Source organism: Somniosus microcephalus, chromosome 10 (assembly GCF_052327205.1).
Source record: "Somniosus microcephalus isolate GS21.2 chromosome 10, FLI_Smic_1.0, whole genome shotgun sequence".
NCBI lineage: Eukaryota > Metazoa > Chordata > Chondrichthyes > Squaliformes > Somniosidae > Somniosus > Somniosus microcephalus.
This window is the reverse complement of record NC_140996.1, coordinates 224,566,229-224,592,105: the sequence shown is the minus strand read 5'-3', so window position 1 is coordinate 224,592,105 and position 25,877 is coordinate 224,566,229. Positions and strand designations below refer to the sequence as shown.

Genomic DNA, 25,877 nt, shown 5'->3' with positions numbered 1-25,877 from the left:
CTGGAAAGCGACGGTTACACTACTCACGGTTCTATCGTGATCAGCAGTCGCCAGGACCAGCTTTGCGCTGCGACTTCCCCAGAGCTCCTTTACCCACCTCCTCGACACAAGCGGTGGCATTACTGTCTGAACAAACACAACGGGCAGGCCCCAGGACATCTGAGACTTGCACTCCATGGTCCTGACCAAGAATTATGCTCTGGAAGCAAGGAGAGCTGGAAACGATGATTTTGGTCAAATAGCCTCTGAAGAATTGTTATTTACCTATCTTGGGACAAATCTTCTTCTTCTTTCTTCTTCTCCGAGGATGACTTGCTTCCACATTAAAAATGAGTTCTCAGGTGACCGATGAGTCCAATGCGGGACCTACAGTCTCTGTCACAGGTGGGGCAGACGGTGGTTGAAGGGGCGGGTGGGTGGGGTGCTTGGGTTGACGTGCGCTCCTTCCGCTGTTTGCGCTTGGCTTCCGCTTGCTCCCAGCGATGAGACTCGACGTGTTCGGCGCCTTCCCGGATGCTTCTCCTCCACTTTGTGCAGTCTTGGGCCAGGGATTCCCAGGTGTCGGTGGGGATGTTACACTTTTTCAAGGAGGCTTTGAGGGTGTCCTTGAAGCGTTTCCTCTGCCCACCTGGGGCTCTCTTGCCGTGCCGGAGCTCCGAGTAGAGTGCTTGTTTTGGAAGTCTCGTATCGGGCATGCGGACAATGTCACCCGTCCATTGGAGCTGACTGAGCGTGGTCAAAGCTTCAATGCTGGGGATGTTGGTCTGAGCGAGAACACTGACATTGGTGCACCTATCCTGCCAATGGATTTGCAGGATCTTGCGGAGGCAGCATTGGTGGTACCTCTCCAGTGCTTTGAGGTGCCTGCTGTACATGTTCCATGTCTCTGAGGCACACAGAAGGGCGGGTATCACTGCTGCTCTGTAGACCATGAGCTTAGTGCCGGGTTTGAGGTCCTGGTCCTGGTCTTCAAACACACTCTTCCTCAGGCGAACGAAGGCTGCACTGGCACACTGAAGGCGGTGTTGGACTTCGTCATCGACATCTGCCCTTGTTGACAGTAGGCTCCCGAGGTATGGAAAGTGGTCCACGTTGTCCAAGGCCTTGTCGTGGATTTTGATAATCGGGGGGCAGTACTGTGTGGCGGGGGCAGTTTGATAGAGGACCTTTGCCTTATGGATGTTTAGTGTAAGGCCTATGCTTTCGTATGCTTCGGTGAAGATGTTAACGATGGTTTGGGATTCGACCTCCAAGTGTGCGCATATAGGACAAATGGGACAAATAGGGGAGGGAGAAAGCGGGGGTGGGGGGGACATATCCCACACAACAGGATAGGTATTAAATCAAAAAGAAAATACGGCAGATGCTGAAAATCTGAAATATAAACAGAAAATGCTGAAATACTCAGCAGGTCAGGCAGCACCTGTGAAAAGAGAAACAGAGTTAACGTTTCAGGTCGATGACCTTTCATCAGAACTGGAAAAAAGCCAGAAATGGAACAGATTTTTAAGCAAGTGTCGTGGCTGGGAAAGGGGGGAGGGGATGAAAGAACAAAAGGGAAGGCCTGTGATAGGATAGAAGGCAGGAGAGGTTGAGAGACATTGAGAGATATTCAAGGCGAGAGGAGGTGGTAATGGGACAGGTTAAGAAACAAAGGATGGCTCTAGATGAAGTGTGAATTGCGCTGGCAGAATGGAAGACAGCTGCCCTGTGGGAGAGACGAACAAAACAAAAGTGTGGATAAAAACTATATATATATGTTATGATCTGAAGTTGTTGAATTCTATGTTGAGTCCAGAGGGCTGTAAAGTGCCTAATCGGAAGATGAGGTGCTGTTCCTCGAGCTTACGCTGAGCTTCCGTGGAACAATGCAAGAGGCCGAGGACGGAGAGGTCTGAGTGGGAGTGGGGCGGAGAATTAAAGTGACAGGTGACCAGAAGCTCGGGGTCACCCTTACGGACTGAACGGAGGTGTTCCGCAAAGTGGTCACCCAATCTGCGTTTGGTCTCCCCAATGTAGAGGAGACCGCATCGTGAGCAGTGAATACAGTATACTAAATTGCAAGAAGTACAAGTAAATCGCTGTTTCACCTGGAAGGGGTGTTTGGGGCCCTGGACAGTGGGAAGTGGGGAGGTATAAGGGCATGTGTTGCATCTCCTGCACTTGCACGGGAAGGTGCCAGGCGAAGGGGCAGGGGTGTTGGGGGTGATAGAGGAGTGGACTAGGTTGTCGTGAAGGGAGGGGTCCCTACGGAATGCTGAAAGGGGAGGTGAGGGGAAGATGCGTTGGTGGTGGGATCACGCTGGAGGTGGCGGAAATGGTGGAGGATGATCCGTTGAATGTGGAGGCTGGTGGGGTGAAAGGTGAAGACAAGGGGAACTCTATTGTGGTTTCGGGAGGGAGGGGCAGGGGTGAGGGCCGTAGAGATAGAACGGACACGGTCGAGGGCTGTGTCAACCACTGTAGAGGGGAATCCTCGGTTGAGGGAAAAGGAAGACGTCAGAAGCAGTGGTATGGAAGGTGGCATCGTCAAAGCAGATGCGGCGGAGATGGAGAAACTGGGAGAATGGAATAGAGTCCTTACAGGAGGCGGGGTGGGAGGAAGTGTAGTCCAGGTGGCTGTGGGAGTCAGTGGGCTTATAGTGAATGTTGGTCAATAACCTATCCCCAGAGATGGAGACGGAGAAGTCGAGGAAGGGAAGGGAAGAGTCGGAGATGGGCCATATGAAGGCGAGGGAAGGGTGGAAATTGGAAGCAAAGTGAATTAAATTATCGAGTTCAGGGTGAGAGCAGGAAACGGCACCAATACAGTCATCAGTGTATCGGAAAAAGAAGTGAGGGAGGGGACCTGTGTAGGACTGGAACAAAGAATGTTCTACATATCCCACGAAAAGGCAGGCATAGCTAGGACCCATGCGGGTTCCCATAGCAACACCTTTGATTTGGAGGAAGTGAGTGGAGTCAAAGGAGAAGTTGTTCAATGTGAGAACAAGTTCAGCCAGGCAGAGGAGGGTGGTGGTGGATGGGGACTGGTCGGGCCTCTGTTCAATGAAGAAGCGGAGTGCCCTCAGGCCATCCTGGTGGGGGATGGAGGTGTAGAGGGATTGGACGTCCTATAGGAAGGATGTTCTTGCCATGGAGGGAGTTCAGCGAAGACTCACCAGGCTGATACCTGGGATGGCAGGAATGACGTATGAGGAGAGATTGGGTCGATTGGGCTTATACTCGCTGGAGTTTAGAAGAATGAGAGGGGATCTCATTGAAAATTATAAAATTCTGACAGGACTGGACAGACTAGATGCAGGAAGGATGTTCCCGATGGTTGGGGAGTCCAGAACCAGGGGTCACAGTCTAAGGATAAGGGGTAAGCCATTTAGGACAGAAATGAGGAGGAATTTCTTCACCCAGAGAGTGGTGAACCTGTGGAATTCTCTACCACAAAAGGCAATTGAGGCCAATTCATTAAATATATTCAAGGAGTTGGATATATTCCTTAAGGCTAAAGGGATCAAGGGATATGGGGAGAAGGCAGGGACAGGGTACTGAATTTGGATGATCGGCCATGATCTCATTGAATGGCAGAGCAGGCTCGAGGGGCCGAGGGGCCGAATGGCCTACTCCTGCTCCTATCTTCTATGTTTCTCACCTGTCGCCTGCACACCTTTACCTGTTGGCCCCGCCCCCTCTTCCTGCCCCGCCCCCTCTTCCTGCCCCGCCCACTCCTCTCACCCCGCCCCCATGGAAAAAGCTGCCAGCTGGTGGCCGACCGAAAGCTGAGCCTGAAAAACCACCCAAAACAAACAAAGCAATGAATTTCGACAAGAAATCGATGTAGTTTTGCTTGTTGCCGGATGATTTGACTCGGGCTGACGCAGTCTGTGAACGAAAACCATACTTTTTTTGATACGACGCGAGATTTTATGGCGAAGAAGTCGAGATTTCCACCCTACCCTTTCATGGATGGTGCATGGATTGTGGGAATGAACTGTTCATTGTGGAGGAGGAGGCGGTGAACTCCGCGAGGTTGCTGGTCGGCCCGATCCCTCCGCCCGGCTCTGCTGGAAATGGCGGTTGAAACCTGCGCCACCTTCCAGCCCGTCACTCACGTCATCTTCGACATGGACGGACTTCTGCTGGGTCAGTATCCGCGCCCGCTCCCCACCCGCCACCCCGGCTAATGGTCAGCGGCACCTCTCAGCACCCCCACCCACACACCAACACCCCGCCACCCCGGGGCCTGGCAGCGGCTCCCCCGCACCAACCGTCAGCCCCGCCCCACCTGTCAGTCACACACTCCGCCCCGCTCTCCCCGCCTGTCAATCAGAGGCCCCGCCCCCTCCCTCGCCGCCTGTCAATCACAGACTGAGCCCCGCCCTCCCCACCTGTCAATCACAGGCTCCGCCCCCTCCCTCCCCACCTGTCAATCACAGACTCCGCCCCGCCCTCCCACACCAACTGTCAATCACAGACGCCGCCCCGCCCTCCTACACCACCTGTCAATCACAGACTCCGCCCCGCCCTCCCCGCCTGTCAATCACAGGCCCCGCCCCTCCCTCGCCGCCTGTCAATCAGAGGCCCCGCCCCCTCCCTCGCCGCCTGTCAATCAGAGGCTCCGGACACACCCTCCCACCCTCACCTGTCAATCAGACTCCGACCCCTCCCACCCTCACCTGTCAATCAGACTCCACCCCACACTGCCTGTCAATCAGAATAGCCCCGCCCCCCCACACCACCCGTCAACCCCCAACTGCCCATCCCCCCAACCGTCACCCCAACCGCCCCTCCCCCCAACCGTCACCCCCAACCGCCCCTCCCCCAACTGACCCTCCCCCCAACCGCCCCTCCCCCAACCGTCACCCCAACCGCCCCTCCCCCCCAACCGTCACCCCCCAACCGCCCCTCCCCCCAACCGTCACCCCAACCACCCCTCCCCCCCAACCGGCAACCCCAACTGCCCATCCCCCCAACCGTCACCCCCAACCGCCCCTCCCCCAACCGCCCCTCCCCCCAACCGTCACCCCCACCGCCCCTCCCCCCAACCGCCCCTCCTCCCAACCGCCCCTCACCCCCAACCGCCCCTCCCCCAACCGGCAACCCCAACTGCCCATCCCCCCAACCGTCACCCCCAACCGCCCCTCCCCGCAACTGACACCCCAACCGCCCCTCCCCCAACCGCCCCTCCCCCCAACCGTCACCCCTACCGCCCCTCCCCCCAACCGCCCCTCCCCGCAACTGACACCCCAACCGCCCCTCCCCCAACCGCCCCTCCCCCCAACCGTCACCCCCAACCGCCCCTCCCCGCAACTGACACCCCAACCACCCCTCCCCCCCAACCGGCAACCCCAACTGCCCATCCCCCCAACCGTCACCCCCAACCGCCCCTCCCCCAACCGCCCCTCCCCCCAACCGTCACCCCCACCGCCCCTCCCCCCAACCGCCCCTCCTCCCAACCGCCCCTCACCCCCAACCGCCCCTCCCCCAACCGGCAACCCCAACTGCCCATCCCCCCAACCGTCACCCCCAACCGCCCCTCCCCGCAACTGACACCCCAACCGCCCCTCCCCCAACCGCCCCTCCCCCCAACCGTCACCCCCACCGCCCCTCCCCCCAACCGCCCCTCCCCGCAACTGACACCCCAACCGCCCCTCCCCCAACCGCCCCTCCCCCCAACCGTCACCCCCAACCGCCCCTCCCCGCAACTGACACCCCAACCGCTCCTCCCCCAACCGCCCCTCCCCCAACCGCCCCTCCACCAACCGCCCCTCCCCCTAACCGCCCCTCCCCGCAACTGACACCCCAACCGCCCCTCCCCCAACCGCCCCTCCCCCCAACCGTCACCCCCAACCGCCCCTCCCCGCAACTGACACCCCAACCGCTCCTCCCCCAACCGCCCCTCCCCCAACCGCCCCTCCCCCCAACCGCCCCTCCCCCCAACCGTCACCCCCAACCGCCCCTCCCTGCAACTGACACCCCAACCGCCCCTCCCCCAACCGCCCCTCCCCCCAACCGACACCCCCAACTGCCCCTCCCCCCCAACCGTCACCCCCAACCGCCCCTCCCCCCAACCGTTATCCCCCAACCGCCCCTCCCCCCAACCATCACCCCAACCGCCCCTCCCCCAACCGTCACCCCCAACCGCCCCTCCCCCCAACCGTCACCCCCAACCGCCCCTCCCCCCAACCGTCACCCCCAACCGCCCCTCCCCCCAACCGCCCCTCCCCCAACCGTCAACCCCCAACCGCCCCTCCCCTCAACCATCACCCCCAACCGCCCCTCCCCCAACCGCCCCTCCCCCCAACCGTTATCCCCCAACCGCCCCTCCCCCCAACCGCCCCTCCCCCCAACCATCACCCCAACCGCCCCTCCCCCCAACCGTCACCCCCAACCGCCCCTCCCCCCAACCGCCCCTCCCCCCAACCATCACCCCAACCGCCCCTCCCCCCAACCGACACCCCCAACTGCCCCTCCCCCCCAACCATCACCCCCAACCGCCCCTCCCCCCAACCGGCAACCCCAACCGCCCCTCCCCCCAACCGTCAACCCCCAACTGCCCCTCCCCCCAACCGACACCCCAACCGCCCCTCCCCCCAACCGCCCCTCCCCCCAACCGTCAACCCCCAACTGCCCCTCCCCCCAACCGACACCCCAACCGCCCCTCCCCCAACCGTCAACCCCCAACCGCCCCTCCCCCCAACCATCACCCCAACCGCCCCTCCCCCCAACCGACACCCCCAACTGCCCCTCCCCCCCAACCGTCACCCCCAACCGCCCCTCCCCCCAACCGACACCCCCAACTGCCCCTCCCCCCCAACCGACACCCCCAAACACCCCTCCCCCCAACCTCCCACGTTAAAGGACCCACGCACCAAAAACAAAATTACAGGGAACACTGCCAACCAGCCCTCCCACCCAACTGCTACTCCCAACCACCGCACCCCCCATTGCAACTCTGCCCCCTCCCAACCGCCCTTCCTACCGAACAACCGCAATATCAACCACACCCCCCCCACCTCAATCTTAAAGGGACCACCTGTTGAGCCGCAACCAACAAGATAAGATTTTAAGATATACTAACCTGAATGTGGATTTAGGAGGAGCCGGGAGTACTCCTCTCGACCCCACTTTCAAAGAACGCCGCTGCCCCGAATAAGAAAATGTGCGCACGATTATCTGGTCTGCTTCTGCCGCACCCGTGCTAACCCTGATCAGGTGCCTTCCCCAGTGGATGCTGGAGGCTGTCTCCTCTACCCTTGTCTCCTCTAGCCTGTCACTCAGATAGACCGGAGCAGTAATTTTTTTTGTCCTGTCTGTGGAATAAGTATTTATAACAAGAAACCGAAGCTTAAAGTTTCAATGCAGTCGGACAAATTGCAGCTGACTTGGAAATTCTAGTCAAAATAATCAGCTCTTGGCTTCAGTCTGTTCAAAGATCCTGGCCTCCAAAGTAGTGCAAACCATTTATGGAAAAAAATAAAGATTTGCATGTGGGTAGCACCTTATTGTATCTCCCAAACATCACAGAACTTTACGTAAACACTGTCAAGTAGGCAAAGGCAGCTGCTATTTTGCATTGGGCAAGATCCCACAAACAAAAATGCAAGGAATGACTACTGAATGTGCTTTTGGAGTGTCGGTGGAGGGGAAAATTGTTGCCATGGTTCCTTCAGCATTCCCCTGACTTCCGACAATGCAGCACACACCCTTCAGCGGTACACCGGAGTGTCAGCCTTGCACGCAGCGTGCAGCTGTATCCATTGCGCTTCGCTTTGATGTGCTACATTCTGCGACAGAGGCAAGAAATCCTAGTCCCAAAAAAAAGAGAGAAGGGAAAGCCAGTCATTTTCAGCTGGTTTATTTCTAACCTTTACTAGATTGTGAAGGGGCTTGATCGGGTGGATGCGGTGAGGATGTTCCCAATGATGGGTGAAACTAGAACTAGGGGGCATAATCTTAAAATAAGGGGCTGCTCATTCAAAACTGAGATGAGGAGAAACTTCTTCACTCAGAGGGTGGTAGGTTTGTGGAATTTGCTGCCCCAGAAAGCTGTGGAATCTACATCATTAAATAAATTTAAAACAGAAATAGATAGTTTCCTAGAAGTAAAGGGAATTAAGGGTTACGGGGAGCGGGCAGGAAATTGGACATGAGTCTGGGTTCGGAATGGTCATGGCCCTGTGGGTAGTGGAGCGGGCCCAGGGGCCGTGTAGCCTTGTTCTGCTCCTACTGTGTTCTAATTCTGTTAGATTTCAGGAGATGGTTTTATTCCTGTTCCTGGCTGGGGTGGAGATCGCCTTTACAGAAGGTAAGTACTGTAGAAAATATAGGGACAGAGTGATCTCCTGGAAGAATTTCGATCGCCTAGATGGGTCGGAGAGGAATTTCCCAGATTTTTTTCTCCCAAATTGGCCATTGGGTCTTTATCTGGTTTTTCGCCTCTCCCGGGAGATCACATGGGTTCGGGTGGATGCAGAGTGATAGAAGATTTGAGGTTAGGATCAGATCAGCCATGATCTTATTGAATGGTGGAGCAGGCTCGAGGGGCCGATTGGCCTACTCCTGCTCCTATTTCTTATGTTCTTATGTTCAAAGCGATTTACAACCAGCTGGCAGTCTGGAGAGAAACAATTGTTGTCTAACTGACCCGTGATGTACCTCAGGGGAAATTTGCCACCATAAGAAATAGGAGCAGGAGTCGGCCATTTGGCCCCTCGAGCCTGCTCCGCCATTCAATAAGATCATGGCTGATCTTCTACATCATCGCCACTTTCCTGCACTATCCCCATATCCCTTGATTCCCTTAATATTCAAAAATCTATCGATCTCTGTCTTGAATATACTCAACGACTGAGCCTCCACAGCCCTCTGGGGTAGAGAATTCCAAAGATTCACCACCCTCTGAGTGAAGAAATTTCTCCTCATCTCAGTCCTAAATGGCCGACCCCTTATTCTGAGACTGTGACCCCTGGTTCTAGACTCCCCAGCCAGGGGAAAACATCCTCCCTGCATCTACCCTGTCAAGCCCTGTGGACCGATTGACCTCTCCGGATATGCTTACAACTTACAGCATTTGGACAATGTCTCCTTAAATGGACAAGCCTTTCATGTACAGCTCCGCCTTAGCAGTAGAATACGACATTGCCCATTATCTGGCATACTGCTCCCGTCCTTCAAAAAAAAACATTGTATCTCTGACTCACAGAGAGCAATGCCGTGGGAGATTTACTAAGTGTAAGAGTGTAACATAATAGCTGCACCCAGACCAATCCCACGCCTTCACATTAATGCAGAGCTGAAAACAGAAGTGGGGCGGGGTGGGGGGGGGGAGAAACATCGAAGATAGGAGCAGGAGTAGGCCATTCGGCCCCTCGAGCCTGCTCCGCCATTTAATGAGATCATGGCTGATCATCCAAACTCAGTACCCTGTCCCTGCTTTCTCCCCATATCCCTTGATCCCTTTAGCCTTAAGAAATATATCCAAGTCCTTCTTGAATATATTTAATGAATTGGCCTGAACTGCCCTGTGTGGTAGAGAATTCCACAGGTTCACCACTCTCTGGGTGAAGAAATCCCTGCTAGAGAAAAAACTACTGTTTTTCATCCATTAAGTTGTGCGTTAACATGAGACATTGAAGCCAAGTTTGCGGTTATTTTTCGCCTTGCGCTGAGCGGGGGCGGGGGGGTGAAGGGAGGGGGTGGAATGTTTTCGAATGGAATGCCACTTCCCTGATTCTCGCGTTTCTATCGCAGACACGGAAAGGCTGTACACCGCCGTGTTCGACGAAGCCTGCGGCCGTTACAACAAGAAGTTTACGTGGGAGCTGAAGGCCTCGGTTATGGGAATGCGGTCCACAGACGCTGCCAAAATTATTTGTGACAAACTGGAACTCCCACTTAGTCCAGAGGAACTTTTGCAAGAATGTAGCATTATAGAGGAACGCCTTTTCCCTTCAGCACAGCTGATGCCAGGTAACTGTCGGTCGGCCACAACTCGGTGCCGTTAGAAGAGTGAGGAGGCTCCCTCGCTAGTTTAGCTGGTTAAGTAGTTGTGCGGTACAGATCAAGAAAAAAAAAAGAAACTTGCGGTTGTATGAAACCCTTCGAATCCTCAGGACATCCCCCCTTCAGGAGTGAAACCCAAAAGCATTTTGTCCCACACAAAGGGGTAGTGGAAATCTGGATTCTCTCCCACACTGGGTCAGTTGACATTTTCAAGACGAAGATCGATAGATTTTTACAGTAGCAAAATACTGCGGATGCTGGAAATCTGAAATAACAACAGAAAATGCTGGAAATACTCAGCAGGTCAGGCAGCATCCGTGGAGAGAGAAACAGAGTTAACGTTTCAGGTCTGGGACCCTTCAGTTCTGATGAAGGGTCCCAGACCTGAAACGTTAACTCTGTTTCTCTCTCCATCGATAGATTTTTGTTGGGTCGAGGGATATGGAGCAGGCTCGAGGTGCTGAATGGCCTACCCCCTGTTCCTACGTTCACCGCCAAAGAATTAGTTTGGAGTGTAGTCTTTGTTGTTACGTAGGAAAAATGTGACAGCCAAATAGCAATGAGATAATGACCAGCTAATCTGTTTTGCTAGTGTCGGTTGGGGATTAAATATTGGCCATGGCAGCGGAGATAAACTACCAGTGTGCACCGAACCCACTGATTCCGACCAGGGTGGCGGTTCAGTTGGTCTCAGTGCCCTGGATTAAGATTGCTTTGCTTTTCCCTCAGGCGTAGATATGTTAGTTTGCCACCTCCTCAAACACAATGTACCAATTGCCGTGAGTACCAGCTCATTGAAAAAGATGTTTGACCGAAAGATGACAATCAGCTTCTGGTTACTGGTAAACTGCCATATTGGAAGTGCACGAGGACAGAATCAAATTTTGTTGTAAGAACATACAAATTAGGAGCAGGAGTGAGCCATATGGCCTCTCGAGCCTGCTCCGCCACTCAATAAGACCATGGCTGATCTTCGATCTCAAACCTACTTTCCCGCCCGATCCTCATATCCCTTGATTCCCCTAGAATCCAAAAATTTGTCTATCTCAGCCTTAAATATACTCAACGACTGAGCATCCACAGCCCTCTGGGGCAGAGAATTCCAAAGATTCACCACCCTCTGAGTGAAGACATTTCTCCTCATCTTAGTCTTAAATGGCCGACTCCTTATCCTGAGACTATGCCCCCTAGTTCTAGACACTCCAGCCAAGGGAAACAGCCTCTCAGCATCTACCCTGTCAATCCCCCTCAGAATCTTGCAGAATGTTTCAGTGAGATCACCTCTCATTCTTCTAAACTCCAGAGAGTATAGGCCCAATCCACTCAATCTCTCCTCATGTGACAACCCTCACATCCCCGAGATCAAGGTTGTGATTTCTCTCTTCCCCTTCCCCGCACCATACCCTGTCCGCCCAGTGGGCCAGATAGCCTGCTGACACTTACTGGCTTTGTTGCACTTGGTGAATGGCTGCTTGGCTGGCGTACCCCAACAGATTGATAGAAAATAGTCAATTGTGGCTGCTTTGCTTTGCTTTGCTTTTCCCTCAGGCGTAGAGACGTTAGTTTGCCACCTCCTCAAACACGATGTACCGATTGCCGTGGGTACCAGCTCATCGAAAAAGATGTTTGACCTAAAGACGACCAGGCACAAGGAGTTCTTCAGCTTATTCCACCACATTGTGTGCGGCGATGACCCAGACGTGAAGAAGAGCAAGCCTGCGCCTGATAGCTTCCTGGTCTGTGCTAAGAGATTTGAGCCGCCGGCATGTCTCGATAAGGTAAGACAGTTCTAAAAAATAGTATGTTGGCCTTCATAGCGAGAGGATCCAAGTACAGGAGCAAGGATGTCTTGCTGCAGTTGCACAGGGCCTTGGTGAGACCGCACCTTGAGTATTGTGTGCAGTTTTGGTCGCCTTATCTGAGGAAGGATGTTCTTGCCATGGAGGGAGTGCAGCGAAGATTCACCAGACTGATACCTGGGATGGCAGGAATGACGTATGAAGAGAGATTGGGTCGATTAGGCTTATATTCGCTAGAGTTTAGAAGAATGAGAGGGGATCTCATTGAAACTTATAAAATTCTAACGGGACTAGACAGACTAGATGCAGGAAGGCTGTTCCCGATGGCGGGGGAGTCCAGAACCAGGGGGTCACAGTCTAAGGATAAGGGGTAAGCCATTTAGGACTGAGATGAGGAGGAGTTTCTTCACCCAGAGAGTGGTGAACCTGTGGAATTCTCTACCGCAGAAGACAGTTGAGGCCAATTCATTAAATATATTCAAGAAGGAGTTGGATATATTTCTTAAGGCTAAGGGGATCAAGGGATATGGGGAGAAAGAAGGGACAGGGTACTGAATTTGGATGATCAGCCATGATCGCATTGAATGGCAGAGCAGCCTCGAGGGGCCGAATGGCCTACTCCTGCTCCTATCTTCTATGTAAAAAATATATATTGTTTCCTTTTTGTGCCAGTTCTTCCCACCTTTCCTGAAGGTGCTGATTCTTACCAAAGTGCAGTTCCACAACTGCTGCCTGCCTTTGGCACGTTGCTCAGTATTATCTGCTGCTTGCTTTCAAGTTCATTATGAAGTTTTACCAAATTAAATATGCGATAATCCAAAGGGGATCCAGGCAGGCTGGCTCATTGGGCAGAGAGGTGGCGGATGAAGTTCAACACGGGTCAGTGTAAACTCTTGGGGGGAAAAATTCAGTATCGCCCCATTTGGGGCGCCGTTATCGGCCGTGCGCAAAGTTTAGCGCCTGGCGCTAATTATCGCCGCCGACAGCAAACTTGGCTTTTATCGCCCCTCGAGGTGATTGGAGCGCTAAATCAGGTGCTTCACACCTGTCTTAAGGCACAAACGCCGAGGAGTGAGGCGCTACCTCAGAGAGCTGGCGAAGCAAGGAAGGGCAAATCAAAATAAACCTGGGATGGCAGGAATGACGTATGAGGAGAGATTGTGTCGATTGGGCTTATACTCACTGGAGTTTAGAAGATTGAGAGGGGATCTCATCGAAACTTATAAAATTCTGTCAGGCCTGGACAGACTAGATGCAGGAAGGATGTTTATGATGGCCGGGGAGTCCAGAACCAGGGGTCATAGTCTAAGAATAAGGGGTAAGACATTTAGGACTGAAATGAGGAGGAATTTCTTCACCCAGAGAGTGGTGAACCTGTGGAATTCTCTGCCACAGAGGGCGGTGGAGGCCAGTTCATTAAATATATTCAAAAAAGAGTTGGATATATTTCTTAAGGCTAAAGGGATCAAGGGATATGGGGAGAAGGCAGGGACAGGGTACTGAATTTGGATGATCAGCCATGATCTCATTGAATGGCGGAGCAGGCTCGAAGGGCCGAATGGCCTACTCCTGCTCCTATCTTCTATGTTTCTATGTTTCTAAAGTGCTGCTCAGTACTTAAAACTCCTTCACACAGCGTTGAATCTCTCCAGAAGTCTCTCTCTCTCAGAGTGCGTGGTGCAAAAATGTCACTGACATAAAAGGCAGGAAGCGGTCGCCTTTAAATAGTGCTCCCCTAGTCACTTTCTGACAGCATAATGCTCCCCTCAACCCGTCGTTGCTAGCGGCAGGTGGTAAGGCAGGGGGCGCCACTCAGTATTCGGTCCGGGGCGCTACCGGGGCGTTGTGCACTCGAATGACGTCACAATCTGCCGGCGCAGGAGATCGTGGCGGAAGTGTTTAGCGCCGCTGCAAAATGTCTAGTTAATTTCGCGAGCGGCACAAACATCGTCGCGCCCGGGCACTAGTTGCTTTGCGCCCCAATTGGCGGCTTCTTAAGGTGCTAACGGGAGGCGCAAGCAACTGAATTTTTACCCCATGATATTCGGTAGAAGCAAGAATGCGGATTACATAATAATTGCTTGAGGTAGCAGTGCAGGAGAAGAGCAGAGAGCTGGGGCGTTGATGGATAGGTCGTTCAGTTCAGTGTTTGCAGGCGGTAAAGAAAGCAAATAAAATGCTGGGATGATGTTAAGCTATGGGTGTGACTTACGTGTCAAAGAAGGTCATCGTCGTATGTGTCTTCATACTGTTCCCTTTGGGGAACTGTATGAAGTGGTGGAAGGATTTTTGGCCGCGATTAACGCTCCTTCTGTGACCGTAACCATCTTCGTACCAGCCATTAGGGTGGTTAGTCCTATGGCGGGAGGGTTTTACGGGCTCCCACAACTCATACGAGGGGGGGGGCCACCCACACCCACAGACGCAAGTATCCCGCTGGATGTCAACCCAGAATTTAGAGCCGGAGCTCCGACTCCACTTGCCGGGACTGTCTGGAGCGGGGTTCGAAACCCTACACCTTCTGGCCCAGCGGCGGGGATGCTACCGCTACACCAAAGGCCCACTCCGTCAAAGAAGGTGATGCTGAAGTTGTATCGGGCTTCGTTGAGGCCCCATCTAGAGTACTGTGTTCAGTTTTGGTCTCCGTATTATAAGAATGATGTCAAATTATTGGAGGGAGTCCAGAGAAAGGCTATGAACTTATGGAAAATAAGGAAAGGTTTTCTACATTTGTACTTTACTCTTTTGAAAAATGGAGAATGAGGGTGGATTTGATAGAGATCTTCAAGGTGTTCATGAGGAGGGAGAATTTCGATCCAGGAAAGTTCTTCGCTTGGGTACACGATTCAAGGAAGTGAGGACATAGTTTAAATCTAAAGGGACTCTAAAGAAAATAGGAAGCTTAGGCAATAGTTTTTTTAGTAAGAGGGTGATAGAATTGTGTAAGTTTACCAGCTGGGGTGGAGGGACCGAGACAGATAAGAGACCATTAGATCGGCTCACCGTGACCATACGGCCTCCCGTTTACCTGTCATCGTAGTCTTTGTGCAGCCTGCAGCACTTGGCGGCTCCAATACCCCATATACTCCCACTTCCCCCTTACCCTTGCCCTCTTAGTTGCCCCTCGCTCCCCCCCAGGCCCACCTATTACTCCTACCGACTACCTCCGACCTCTTCCCACCGCCACGTTTATTATACTTTAAAGGAACTTAAGTTTGCTTGGTTTCTCTTAAAAAAAACACTAAAAAAACAATTTGGTCCCACTTTCTCTCCCCCACCACCCCCCGCTGCACTGAAGATGCCCAGTTTGCTGAAGTATGGTTTTCTGGGTGACGGCGGCCCCGCCCGAGTCGCCATTCTTGGCGCGTGAGCCAGGACTCGGGTGTCAGCAGGCTGGTTGACTGTGGCCAACAACGCAGTTGAGCCCAGTGCTGTCTTCAGCAACGTTCACACACGTGGACTTCCAGCTAAATTGGCTGGCTGAATCAGTGCATGTTCATCCACATCGCATCCTTCACAACAGCTGAAAGCCCTTCACGTACAATGAATGTCTCTGAGGTGCACGTCACTGCTGTTATTTGGGAAACCACTGAAGGGATAATTACTAGTCCGAGCCCTTTTCAGGCTACCCCAGATCAGGCGTATTCCCCAGACGTTCACCTTCAACTAAAGTTAGAGATAGCCGAATTCTATAAGACGCTTAAATGGGTCTAAAGGTTCAGGTTATCTCTCCCTAAAGGAAAGGAACGACTGAAGATGTTACCGTCCTCCGGATAGCACTTTTAATAAGTTTAACTAAATTGTAACCTTCCTGATATTATGAGGGTGCGGAATACCCCCCAGAATTCTGCAACTCCTTACAAAAGAGTGTACAGAAATTGGGTTTGCGAGTTTATACAGAAATACTCTTTGAGACAATTCTAAAAATATAGATTTATTTAAAAGCCGACATACAGTTAACAGCTGTTGATTCAATCGCCACGTTAACAGTTCAAAATACAAATAGCTTACATTTTCTTATTTCTCAGAGAGCCTTATTTTCAAATCTTTACTTCGTTACATTTCTACATTTCTTACTTATTTCTAAATCCAGAACATCCACCAAAATCAAATACCTTGATTATCCGAGACTCAAAGTTAAAAACTTAGAGCGTGCCTATGAAGTTGAGAAACGCTTGCCCGTTCAGCGACTTCTGACTTTTCATCTGAAAAGCTCTATCTTTTATACTCTTTTTTTAGTGGTTTATTCTTTGAAGTTTCCTGCTGATGTAAGTTAATTGTCTTATTCATTCTTTGTGTTGACTTCTTTCTATTCTTACTGCCATTTCAGCTGCCAACTCTCAGACTGCTGTCTCTACCATTAGATGTTCAGTAGTTATAAAAACAATATGACAGTAGTATTTATTTGATGTCATTCTTATCGAAGATCTTTCATTCAATTTTTAATATCGGCTTTACTGGTTTTAGCAGACGTTGTGATTCTGTGGTGTTCCAAGTTCAATACAAAAACAATGTAATTGCTTGGTGCATCTATTGAAGTCATATCTTCAAAGTGTTCTACAGGTATCATATTTATTACATGTAAATCAAAACCACTTTAACCAGAGTGTTTACTTGTTTTCTAGCTGTCTCAATTGGTTGCATATTTAATCGTGTTTCCTGTCTTATTGATGTTACTTTTACAAAGGCACATGGTTTTTTAATATTCTGTTCCTGTTCGAAGTGTCAGTTTCTAACACTTGGGTCATTCATTGTGTTGGTTCCAAACCGAAGACCTTTCGGAAGCGCCAAACTGCTATTTCAATAGGGCCATTGTATTAGCATTAACAATCAATTCCCATTTCAAAGCTTGTGGTGTTTACAACTTTGTTATCAAACCATCAGAAGCCTGTTTTCTGTTTGCAGCCTGTGTCTCTGAGGCTTTAGATTTTTAAACCCAGTATATCATGTATTAATAAATATCTGAATTCTGTTCATATTATGGTGTATCTCTTGAAATATGGCTTATTCCATCACACCACAACAGCCATTGTGCACAAGAGCAGAGGCTGGGTATTATGAATGGTAGGACCCTAGGAAGGACAGAGGATCAGAGGGACCTTGGTGTGCATGTACATAGATCCCTGAAGGCAGCAGGACAGGTAGATAAAGTGGTTAAAAAGGCATATGGGGTACTTGCCTTCATTAGCCGAGGTATAGAATATAAGAGCAGGGAGGTCATGATGGAGCTGTACAAAACGCTAGTTAGGCCACAGCTGGAGTACTGTGTGCAGTTCTGGTCGCCACACTATAGGAAGGATGTGATTGCATTGGAGAGGGTGCAGAGGAGATTCACCAGGATGTTACCTGGGCTGGAGCGCTTCAGCTATGAAGAAAGACTGGACAGACTGGGGTTGTTTTCCTTAGAGCAGAGAAGGCTGAAGGGGGACCTGATTGAGGTGTACAAAATTATGAGGGGCATAGATAGGGTAGATAGAAAGGAGCTTTTCCCCTTAGTAGAGGGTTCAATAACCAGGGGGCATAGTTTCAAGGTAAGGGGCAGGAGGTTTAGAGGGGATTTGAGGAAACACTTTTTCACCCAGAGGGTGGTTGGAATCTGGAACTCACTGCCTGAAAGGGTGGTAGAGGCAGGAACCCTCACAACATTCAAGAAGCATTTACATAAAGAGCACTTGAAATGCCATAGCATACAAGGCTACGGACCAAGTGCTGGAAAATGGGATTAGAATAGATAGGGCTTGATGGCCGGCGCAGACACGATGGGCTGAAGGGCCTCTTTCTGTGCTGTATAACTCTATGGCCTAGAAATTCAGTTGGCTGCACCAGCCGTTAGCGCCTTAGGAGGAGCAGATCTCGAGTGCTAGGCGCTTAGCGCCCGGGCGCAGCGCGATCTGCGCCTCGCCCCAACTTCAGTAGACATTTAGCGCCGGCGCAAAGTCTTTGCGCGCGCTCAGCTGCGCGCGCAGATCATGACGTCATTTCGTCGTGCAACGCCCTTTGTGCGCCCGGAACCGGAACTGCACTCGCGCCGCCCCATTGTGCGCCGGGCGGCCCTAACGACTGTGAAGTGGAACGGTACACAGCCGAGGCGGGCCGCGGGGAGCGCAAATTAAAGGGCACTTACCCTGCACTATAAAGGGCAGCCATTTTGCAGCATTCACTCTTGTGCAACGGATTTTTGGAGAGAGACCAAGGAAGAGAGCTTACTGCTTTGGCCCAACACTAGGACAGGTCTTTTTGGCTTCAGGCCAGAGCTTTGCAATTATCTTTGCCTTCATTGAGATCTCAGTGTTTGCCTGCATATTATGGGGGCTGCATTGGGTGCCAACGCTGAGTTTCAGCCTTATGTCGGAAGGGCTTACAGACGCCGTGAGAGAGTGGCAGCCCTGGCTAGACGCAGAGGGGGCAACAGGCGTCGCCAAGTGAGGCCTTACCCACCCAGGGTATACCGCCAGCAGTTCTCCTATCTCAACATGTCTGCCACGCAGTGTGTTAGGAGGCTGCGATTCAGAAGGGAGGTGGTTGCAGAGATCTGCCAGCTGCTTCACAGAGATCTGCGTCCACAGCTGATGCGCAGGACGTCTCTGTCGGTGGCAGTGAAGGTGACGGTGGCTCTCAACTTCTATGCCACCGGCTCCTTCCAATCCGCTGCTGGGGACATTGCTAACATCTCCCAGTTCGCCGTGCATTGCTGCATCCGCCAGGTGACCAATGCCCTTTTCAGAAGGAGACGTCAATTCATCTCCTTCCCCATGACCCTGGACAAGCAGCAGCAGCGTGCAGTGGGATTTGCAAGAATAGCGGGCTTCCCCATGGTGCAGGGCGCCATTGACTGCACGCATGTGGCTTTGCGGGCACCTCTGGAGCATGCCGAGGATTACCGCAACCGGAAGGGCTACCATTCCCTCAACGTACAGCTGGTGTGTGACCACAGGCAGCGCATCCTAGCTGTCAATGCCCGCTTTCCAGGCAGCAGCCACGATGCCTTTATCCTGCGACAGACAACTGTGGCTGACATGTTCCAGGCACAGCCTCCCCCAAGAGGATGGCTTATCGGGGACAAAGGCTATCCTTTGTGTACCTGGCTCATGACCCCGCTCCGCGCGCCCACGACCCCTGCTGAAGAGGCATACAACGAGAGCCATCAAGCGACCAGGAACCTCATCGAACAAACAATCGGCGTCCTGAAGCAACGGTTCCGCTGTCTGGATCGCTCCGGGGGAGCCCTCCAGTATTCACAGGAGCGAGTCTCCTAATTCGTCGTCGTTTGCTGCATGCTGCACAACCTGGCTATCCGCAGGACTCAGGCACTGCCACCTCACGTTGGACCACCACCTCAGGAGGAGGAGCAGGAGGAGGAGGAGGACGAGGAGTACCAGCCCAGGAGGGAGGCAGAAGGTCCAAGGGCCGCCCGTCGGCGGCTTATTGAACGTCACTTCTAGGCCCCCTGTCAGGGAATGGCTTGTGCCAATGAAAGAACATGATTGCAGCCGCTCCGCAAGCCCTCAGCCGGTTAAGGCAACAAACACTTCAAAGATCAAACATGGACAATGTGAATAAATAAAATGGTTTATTGTACAAACTCAGGGCCCTTCCCACATGAAAATCAAGAACACACGAAACCCCCAAAAAACACTCACACACATGACTCACTCCCACAACCTGGGGAGGATTAACCAAAGATGTAAACAAAAATGGCCTCATCCTCGGCCTTCAAAAAACAACCATTCCACAAAACACAACATTTGGACACACCCTCTACTTTGTGTCCCGCGAGGGCGATGCCCTCTGCAAACTTTGCCGGCCCCTGGACGCCCTGCTGCTCCTCCTCAAAGTGAGGCCAGTGGCTGCTGCAAGGCTGGGGGAAGGCTCCTGAGGGGCACATGTCGTGACGGCAGATGCCCTTGGGGGTCGGCCTAGACGAGGTCTGGCCCTCGAGGGGCCGGCTGGTGAATGCTGCAGCTGTGGCTGGCCAGCATCAGTCGCTGCAGCAGCTCGTGACAGCTCCACTGGGGGAGTGGCAGTGGCGGCTGGAGGAATGGGGGCAAGCTGGCGGATGGCAGGCGCTCGCTGGTTGCCTGAGACACTGGCACTCGCCCGGGCCAGCACTGCAGCATGCGCAGCAATCTGCCGAGGGACAGACCGCTGTGCTGCTGCAGCGCGCCGTGTGCCCTGGCGATGCCGGGCTGACACAGCGAGTGTGGCAGCAGTGAGTGCCCGTGTTGCCCTGTTCTGAGACCGCATCAGAGCAGCCAGTGACTGCACGGCACCACTGATCACCTGGCCAGTCGCTGCCAGAGAGGCCCCGAATTCGGTGACACTCCGAGACAGGGACTCGATGGCCTCAGGCATCCGTCCCACTACCCCCATGAGCTCCGTGTGCCGGCGCTCCGAGTCCGCGGACATGTCCTCGAGGCGGCGCATCTCCTCGGCGTTGACCGTCTCCGGACTGGAGGCCGGACTCTCCCTCTGGGGAGAAGGCCGCCGAACTGGCCGACCCTTCCTGCGTTGCTGGACGCCGCTGGGCCCAGCAATTGGACTCCCCTCCGACCCTTCCCCCCTCTGGGGAGAAGGCCGCTGAGCTTCCACCCCCCTCCCGCGTTTCTGCAGGCCGCTGGTCCCAGGAGCTACACTCCCCTCCGACACTTCCGCCACGCTCCCCTCCAGGGAAGATGTCTCCCCTACAGTGACATGGCTTGCCGCGGCTGAGGGTTCCCCTGATGGGCCGCCTTCCTCTTGCTCCTCCTCCTCCTCTTCTGAGGGGCTGTCACTGGCAAGTTCAGGGACCTCCTCCTCACCATCTGAAAGCAGGAAGGCACAAGAGTAGCTTTAGAGTGAGGAGAGGGCGTCAGCGAGGGATGCATGAGTGGTGGCATTCAGCGCATTGGTCGGACAGTGGCAAAGGATGTAGATCTGATGCGCAAGTGGGACGAGAGAGGTCCGAAAGGTGATGTCCTTACCATTGGTGCCCAGAACAGGGTCGGCATCTCCAGATGCAACGGGGCCAATCACCCGGGCACCCATGATGCGCTCCACGCGCTGTTGCAGCTCGGTGAGCGGCTGGACCTGGGGTCCGCCTCCCCCGGTCACAGTCCGGCTCCTCTTATTATTGGCCAGCTTGGCCTGCAAGAGAAAGGACGGCCTCTAAGTACAGTGTGTAGCCCTGATCTTGTGTGCACTGCCTCCCATGGTCGAATAGCCTGGCCAGTGTGTAGCCCTGATCTTGTGTGCACTGCCTCCCATGGTCGAATAGCCTGGCCAGTGTGTTAAGTGCACAATGTGCAATTGATGTTCATGACTGTCCCATAGCTGCTGCATGAGGGCTGGCCATTAGGGCTTTCAGGTCCCTTTGCCCATAATGTGAGGTGCACATGCAAGGATGAGGAGGACACTGGAAAGGGTACTCACCCTGACAATCCTGGCGAGGTCATTGAGCTTTTTTCTGCATTGGACAGCGCTCCTGGGGACCTCACTGTTGGATGTCACCCTCGTGGCGACATGCCTCCAGGCTCTCCGGTAGACACGGGCCGGCGGCTTCCTCCCATTGTCTGGGAACAAAATATGGCGTCTCTTCTCCACAGCGCTAACCAGCACCCTCAGATCATGCTCTGAGAAGCGCTGCGCTCGTTCGCGGGCCTTCTCCATACTTTGAGGCGCTATTTGGGTCCAGCAGCAGTGTTCAGGCCTAGCTGGAGGGCTCCAGTGTCCAGGGCGTGGCAGCAGACCAAGTCGACCCTTCCCCCTTAAGAGCTGGCCGGCGCCAGGGTGTCTGCTGTCAATCAAGAAATGGCCGCACCTGCGCTGCGCCCGGCCTTGGCGGTATCGCTCAGCACCTCCGGCTTAGCGCCTAAAGAGAGCCGTGCATCGCCAGTTTTAGCGCTCGAGCAAACTCTTAAGGCGAAGCTAATGAATATCGGCGATATGGCCTCGAATTTGCGCCGGGCGCAAACTTTAGCGGCCGCCCGACTTTACCGCCCCAAAAGTGGCTATAATGAATTTCTAGGCCTATGACTCTATTCTGCGGCGAGTGTCTCACCTCCTGACTCCCCAAAGCCTTTTCACCATCTACAAGGCACAAGTCAGGAGTGTGATGGAATACTCTCCACTTGCCTGGATGAGTGCAGCTCCAACAACACTCAAGAAGCTCGGCACCATCCAGGACAAAACAGCCCGCTTGATTGGCACCCCACCGCCACTTTCATAGAGTCATAGAGTAATACAGCACGGATAGAGGCCCTTCGGCCCATCGTGTCCGCGCCGGCCATCAAGCCCTGTCTAATCTAATCCCATATTCCAGCATTTGGCCCGTAGCCTTGTATGCTATGGCATTTCAAGTGCACATCCAAATGCTTCTTAAATGTTGTGAGGGTTTCTGCCTCCACAACCCTTTCAGGCAGTGAGTTCCAGACTCCAACCACCCTCTGGGTGAAAAAGTTCTTTCTCAAATCCCCTCTAAACCTCCCGCCCTTTACCTTGAATCTATGCCCCCTAGTTATTGACCCCTCTACTAAGGGAAAAAGCTCCTCAGCATCCATCCTATCTATGCCCCTCATAATTTTGTACACCTCAATCATGTCCCCCCTCAGCCTCCTCTGCTCCAAGGAAAACAAACCCAATCTGCCCAGTCTCTCTTCATAGCTGAAGCGCTCCAGCCCTGGTAACATCCTGGTGAACCTCCTCTGCACCCTCTCTAACGCGATCACATCCTTCCTGTAGTGTGGCAACCAGAACTGCACACAGTATTCCAGCTGTGGCCTAACCAGTGTTTTATACAGCTCCATCATAACCTCCTTGCTCTTATATTCAATGCCTCGGCTAATGAAGGCAAGTATCCCATATGCCTTTTTTACCACCTTATCCACCTGTTCCGCCGCCTTCAGGGATCTGTGTACTTGCACACCCAGATCCCTCTGACCCTCCGTCTTGCCTAGGGTCTTTCCATTCATTGTGTATTCCTTTGCCTTGTTAGTCCCCCCAAAGTGCATCACCTCGCACTTTTCCGGGTTAAATTCCATTTGCCACTGTTCCGCCCATCTGACCAACCCATCTATATCGTCCTGCAGACTGAGGCTACCCTCCTCGCTATTTACCACCCTACCAATTTTCGTATCATCCGCGAACTTACTGATCATACCCTTTACATTCATATCCAAGTCATTAATGTAGACCACAAACAGCAAGGGACCCAGCACCGATCCCTGTGGTACCCCACTGGCCACAGGCTTCCAGTCACAAAAACAACCTTCGACCATCACCCTCTGCCTTCTGCCACTAAGCCAGTTTTGTATCCAATGTGCCAAGGCACCCTGGATTCCATGGGCTCTTACCTTCTTGACCAGTCTCCTGTGCGGGACTTTATCGAAAGCCTTACTGAAATCCATGTATACCACATCCACTGCGTTACCCTCATCCACACACCTAGTCACCCCCTCAAAAAATTCAATCAAATTAGTCAGAATAGAATAAACATTCACTCCCTCCACCACCGGCGTACCGTGGCTGCAGTGTGTACCATCTACAAGATGCACTGCAGCAACTCGCCAAGGCTTCTTCGGCAGCACCTCCCAAACCCGCGACCTCTTCCACCTAGAAGGACAAGGGCAGCAGGCGCATGGGAACACCACCACCTCCAAATCACACACCATCCTGCATTGGAAATATATCGGCCGTTCCTTCACCGTCACTGGGTCAAAATCCTGGAACTCCCTCCCAAACAGCACTGTGGGAGAACCTTCACCACACGGACTGCAGCGGTTCAAGGCAGCGGCTCACCACCACCTTCTCAAGGGGCAATTAGGAACGGGCAATAAATGCTGGCTCTTGCTAGTGATGCTCACATCCTATGAATGAATAATTTTTAAAAAACCACGTATGGGTCTGAAGGTAGAGGGTTCGGAGGGGTGGGGGAGGGGATGGAAGGGAGCAATTGAAGAGGAGCCAAGGGGGGAATCAGAGGGAATGTGTAGGGCGATGGAGATGGGGTAGGGCAGGTGCAGAGCAAGGGGATGGTGTCAAGGGATCCTATGCGAAGTGAAATTGGATGGTCTCAATCTGGTTTCTGGTAGGCATGGGTCATACATAAAACTGTCCCAAATGCAGCACTAATTGGGTATCTCACTCCAAGGGGCCTCTGGATGGCTGGTGTGGGAAGTAGAAAATATCAGACCGGTACAACAGTAGATGGTCTCCTGAGGTTGGGACGAAGCAGAGGGAGCTTTAAATTAAACTAAATTCATGCTACACTTGACCTGAGAGAACTTGATTCTGGCATTGGATGCCAGAAGTGGAAAATATTTCGTTCTCACCAGAAACATCTCTCGCCTTGATGAGTACACAGTTCGCAAAAAGCAATGCTTGATAGTAAAGAGTTTTTTGCTTATTCCTGCATGTTTGCTGTAAGATAGGATGGGTACAATGCAAGTCTGCAGTTACGATATTTCCCTTCAAGTTGCATCTGAATGCAGCTCAGTTAAGGCTGTCACCAACTGCAAGATGTGTGGAGTAGTAAAGGAGAATTGTGATTAGCAGTGTGCTGTTTTGCTAGGGTGATCTTGCTTTGCTTGACTCGATCCTGATAAAGTGTATCATCTACTTGCTAAAGGATATAATGAAAACGAATACCCAACTATAAATGATATGTAGCAGCCTTGAAGCCTTCATGGGGATTGAAGCACTGAATGGCTAAAACAGCCTCCTATCTAGCCTCTATTTAAAATTCTGTTTAAAGTGGCGCAACAACTTCGTAAGGACCTTTTCCGCCTGATTTGACTTGCTTGATAAATACGCCTTCGTTTCTTTTCCCCTGCCACTTCTGCTTCCTCTCCTGAAGGTGTTGACTCATCCTCGGGAATGGTGGCACGGGCTCGCTCTGAAAGGGCCGTTCTTCCTGTGTGAACCCTGCCCGTGTTGGCACAGACCATGGGAGGCATTGAAGTTGAACCCTACCCTGTTCTCGCCCAAAGTCCGCCAGTTTGTGGCAGGGTTTCACTGGGTACTGATCAGGATCTGGAGCCCTGGCTGATTCCCCCCCTCCCGCACCGCCCCCCGCCCCCCCCACCCCCCAACTTTCCTGGCCCAAGGGTGCTGATGCCACTTGTAGGATCCCTATTGCTTCCTCGGCTGAGATGAGCTATTTCAACACGGACTGAAGATTGAACATGGAACCTTTCTCATCTCAGTAACACATCATGCGGTACATTTATCCATTGGCCCATTAAGGAGCTTGATGGGATTTTATAAAAGCTTCATTAATCTTTCCACATCTTCTTCCCAAGACAGGGACTTGTTGAACTTTTTTTGACATACAACTGCTAAGCCAGTAGTTCATAGGCCATCTTTAGGTACTTACCCTGGAGTGTAGCTCCAAGTTGATATGGGGTTCCACTTCTAAGCACCATAAATATGGGCACAAATTTCCTCAGTTGAGTGGTAGCAGATGTTCTGCTGATGGAAAGCTTAGCTTCGCTCCAAATGATAATTTATCCCATCCTAAAGTATCCCGATGCTGCTCCTGACACGGCAGCCTACACTTCCCATTGAAGCAGGGATGAACCACCTTGATGGAGATGGAGGAGGAGTACGCTGGGGCCATGAAGTAAGAGATTGAGGTGGTATATAATTTTTTCTGCACCTGAGTGCTTCATGGATGCCCAGTTTGGGTATATCCTTAGTCTGTCCCACTTTGCACGGTGGTGGGGCTGAAGGAGATTAGAGATAGGGAGGGGTGAGACCATTTGAAAACAAGGATGAGAATTTTGAATTGGAGGCGTTGCTTAATCGGGAGCCAATATAGGTCAGCGAGCACAGGGGTAATGGGTGAACGGGACTTGGTGCGAGTTAGGACACAGGCAGCTGAGTTTTGGATGACCTCAAGTTTACATAGGGTGGAATGTGGGCGACCAGCCAGGAGTGTGTTGGAATAGTCAAGTCTAGTGGTAACAAAGGCATGGATGAGGGTTTCAGCAGCGGATGAGCTGAGGCAGGGGCGGAGACGGGTGATGTTACTGAGGTGGAAATAGGCAGTCTTTGTTATGCCATAGATATGTGGTCGGAAGCTCATTTCATGGTCAAATATGACAC

General features: G+C 52.7%; 2 protein-coding genes across 3 annotated transcripts in view; one reads left to right on the top strand and one right to left on the bottom strand.

Moving 5' to 3' along the window:
• Positions 1 to 4,033, bottom strand: part of sts (steroid sulfatase (microsomal), isozyme S) — a 100,554-nt gene extending 96,521 nt beyond the window's left edge. Inside the window, exon 1 of the mRNA XM_085999659.1 lies at positions 3,951 to 4,033. Within this exon, the coding sequence (XP_085855785.1) occupies positions 3,951 to 3,958 (8 nt within the window). The 5' untranslated portion in view covers positions 3,959 to 4,033. The remainder of the gene's footprint in view (positions 1 to 3,950) is intronic.
• A 19-nt stretch (positions 4,034 to 4,052) lies between these two features.
• Positions 4,053 to 25,877, top strand: part of pudp (pseudouridine 5'-phosphatase) — a 55,110-nt gene continuing 33,285 nt past the window's right edge. Inside the window, exons 1-4 of one of the 2 annotated variants that reach the window (XM_085999661.1) lie at positions 4,053 to 4,137; positions 9,748 to 9,966; positions 11,548 to 11,777; positions 16,129 to 16,828. In XM_085999661.1, coding sequence (XP_085855787.1) covers positions 4,065 to 4,137; positions 9,748 to 9,966; positions 11,548 to 11,777; positions 16,129 to 16,173 — 567 coding nt within the window. In that variant the 5' untranslated portion in view covers positions 4,053 to 4,064 and the 3' untranslated portion in view covers positions 16,174 to 16,828. Of the gene's footprint in view, positions 4,138 to 9,747; positions 9,967 to 11,547; positions 11,778 to 16,128; positions 16,829 to 25,877 lie in introns of those variants that run through there. The other variant, XM_085999660.1, reaches the window with a different exon arrangement.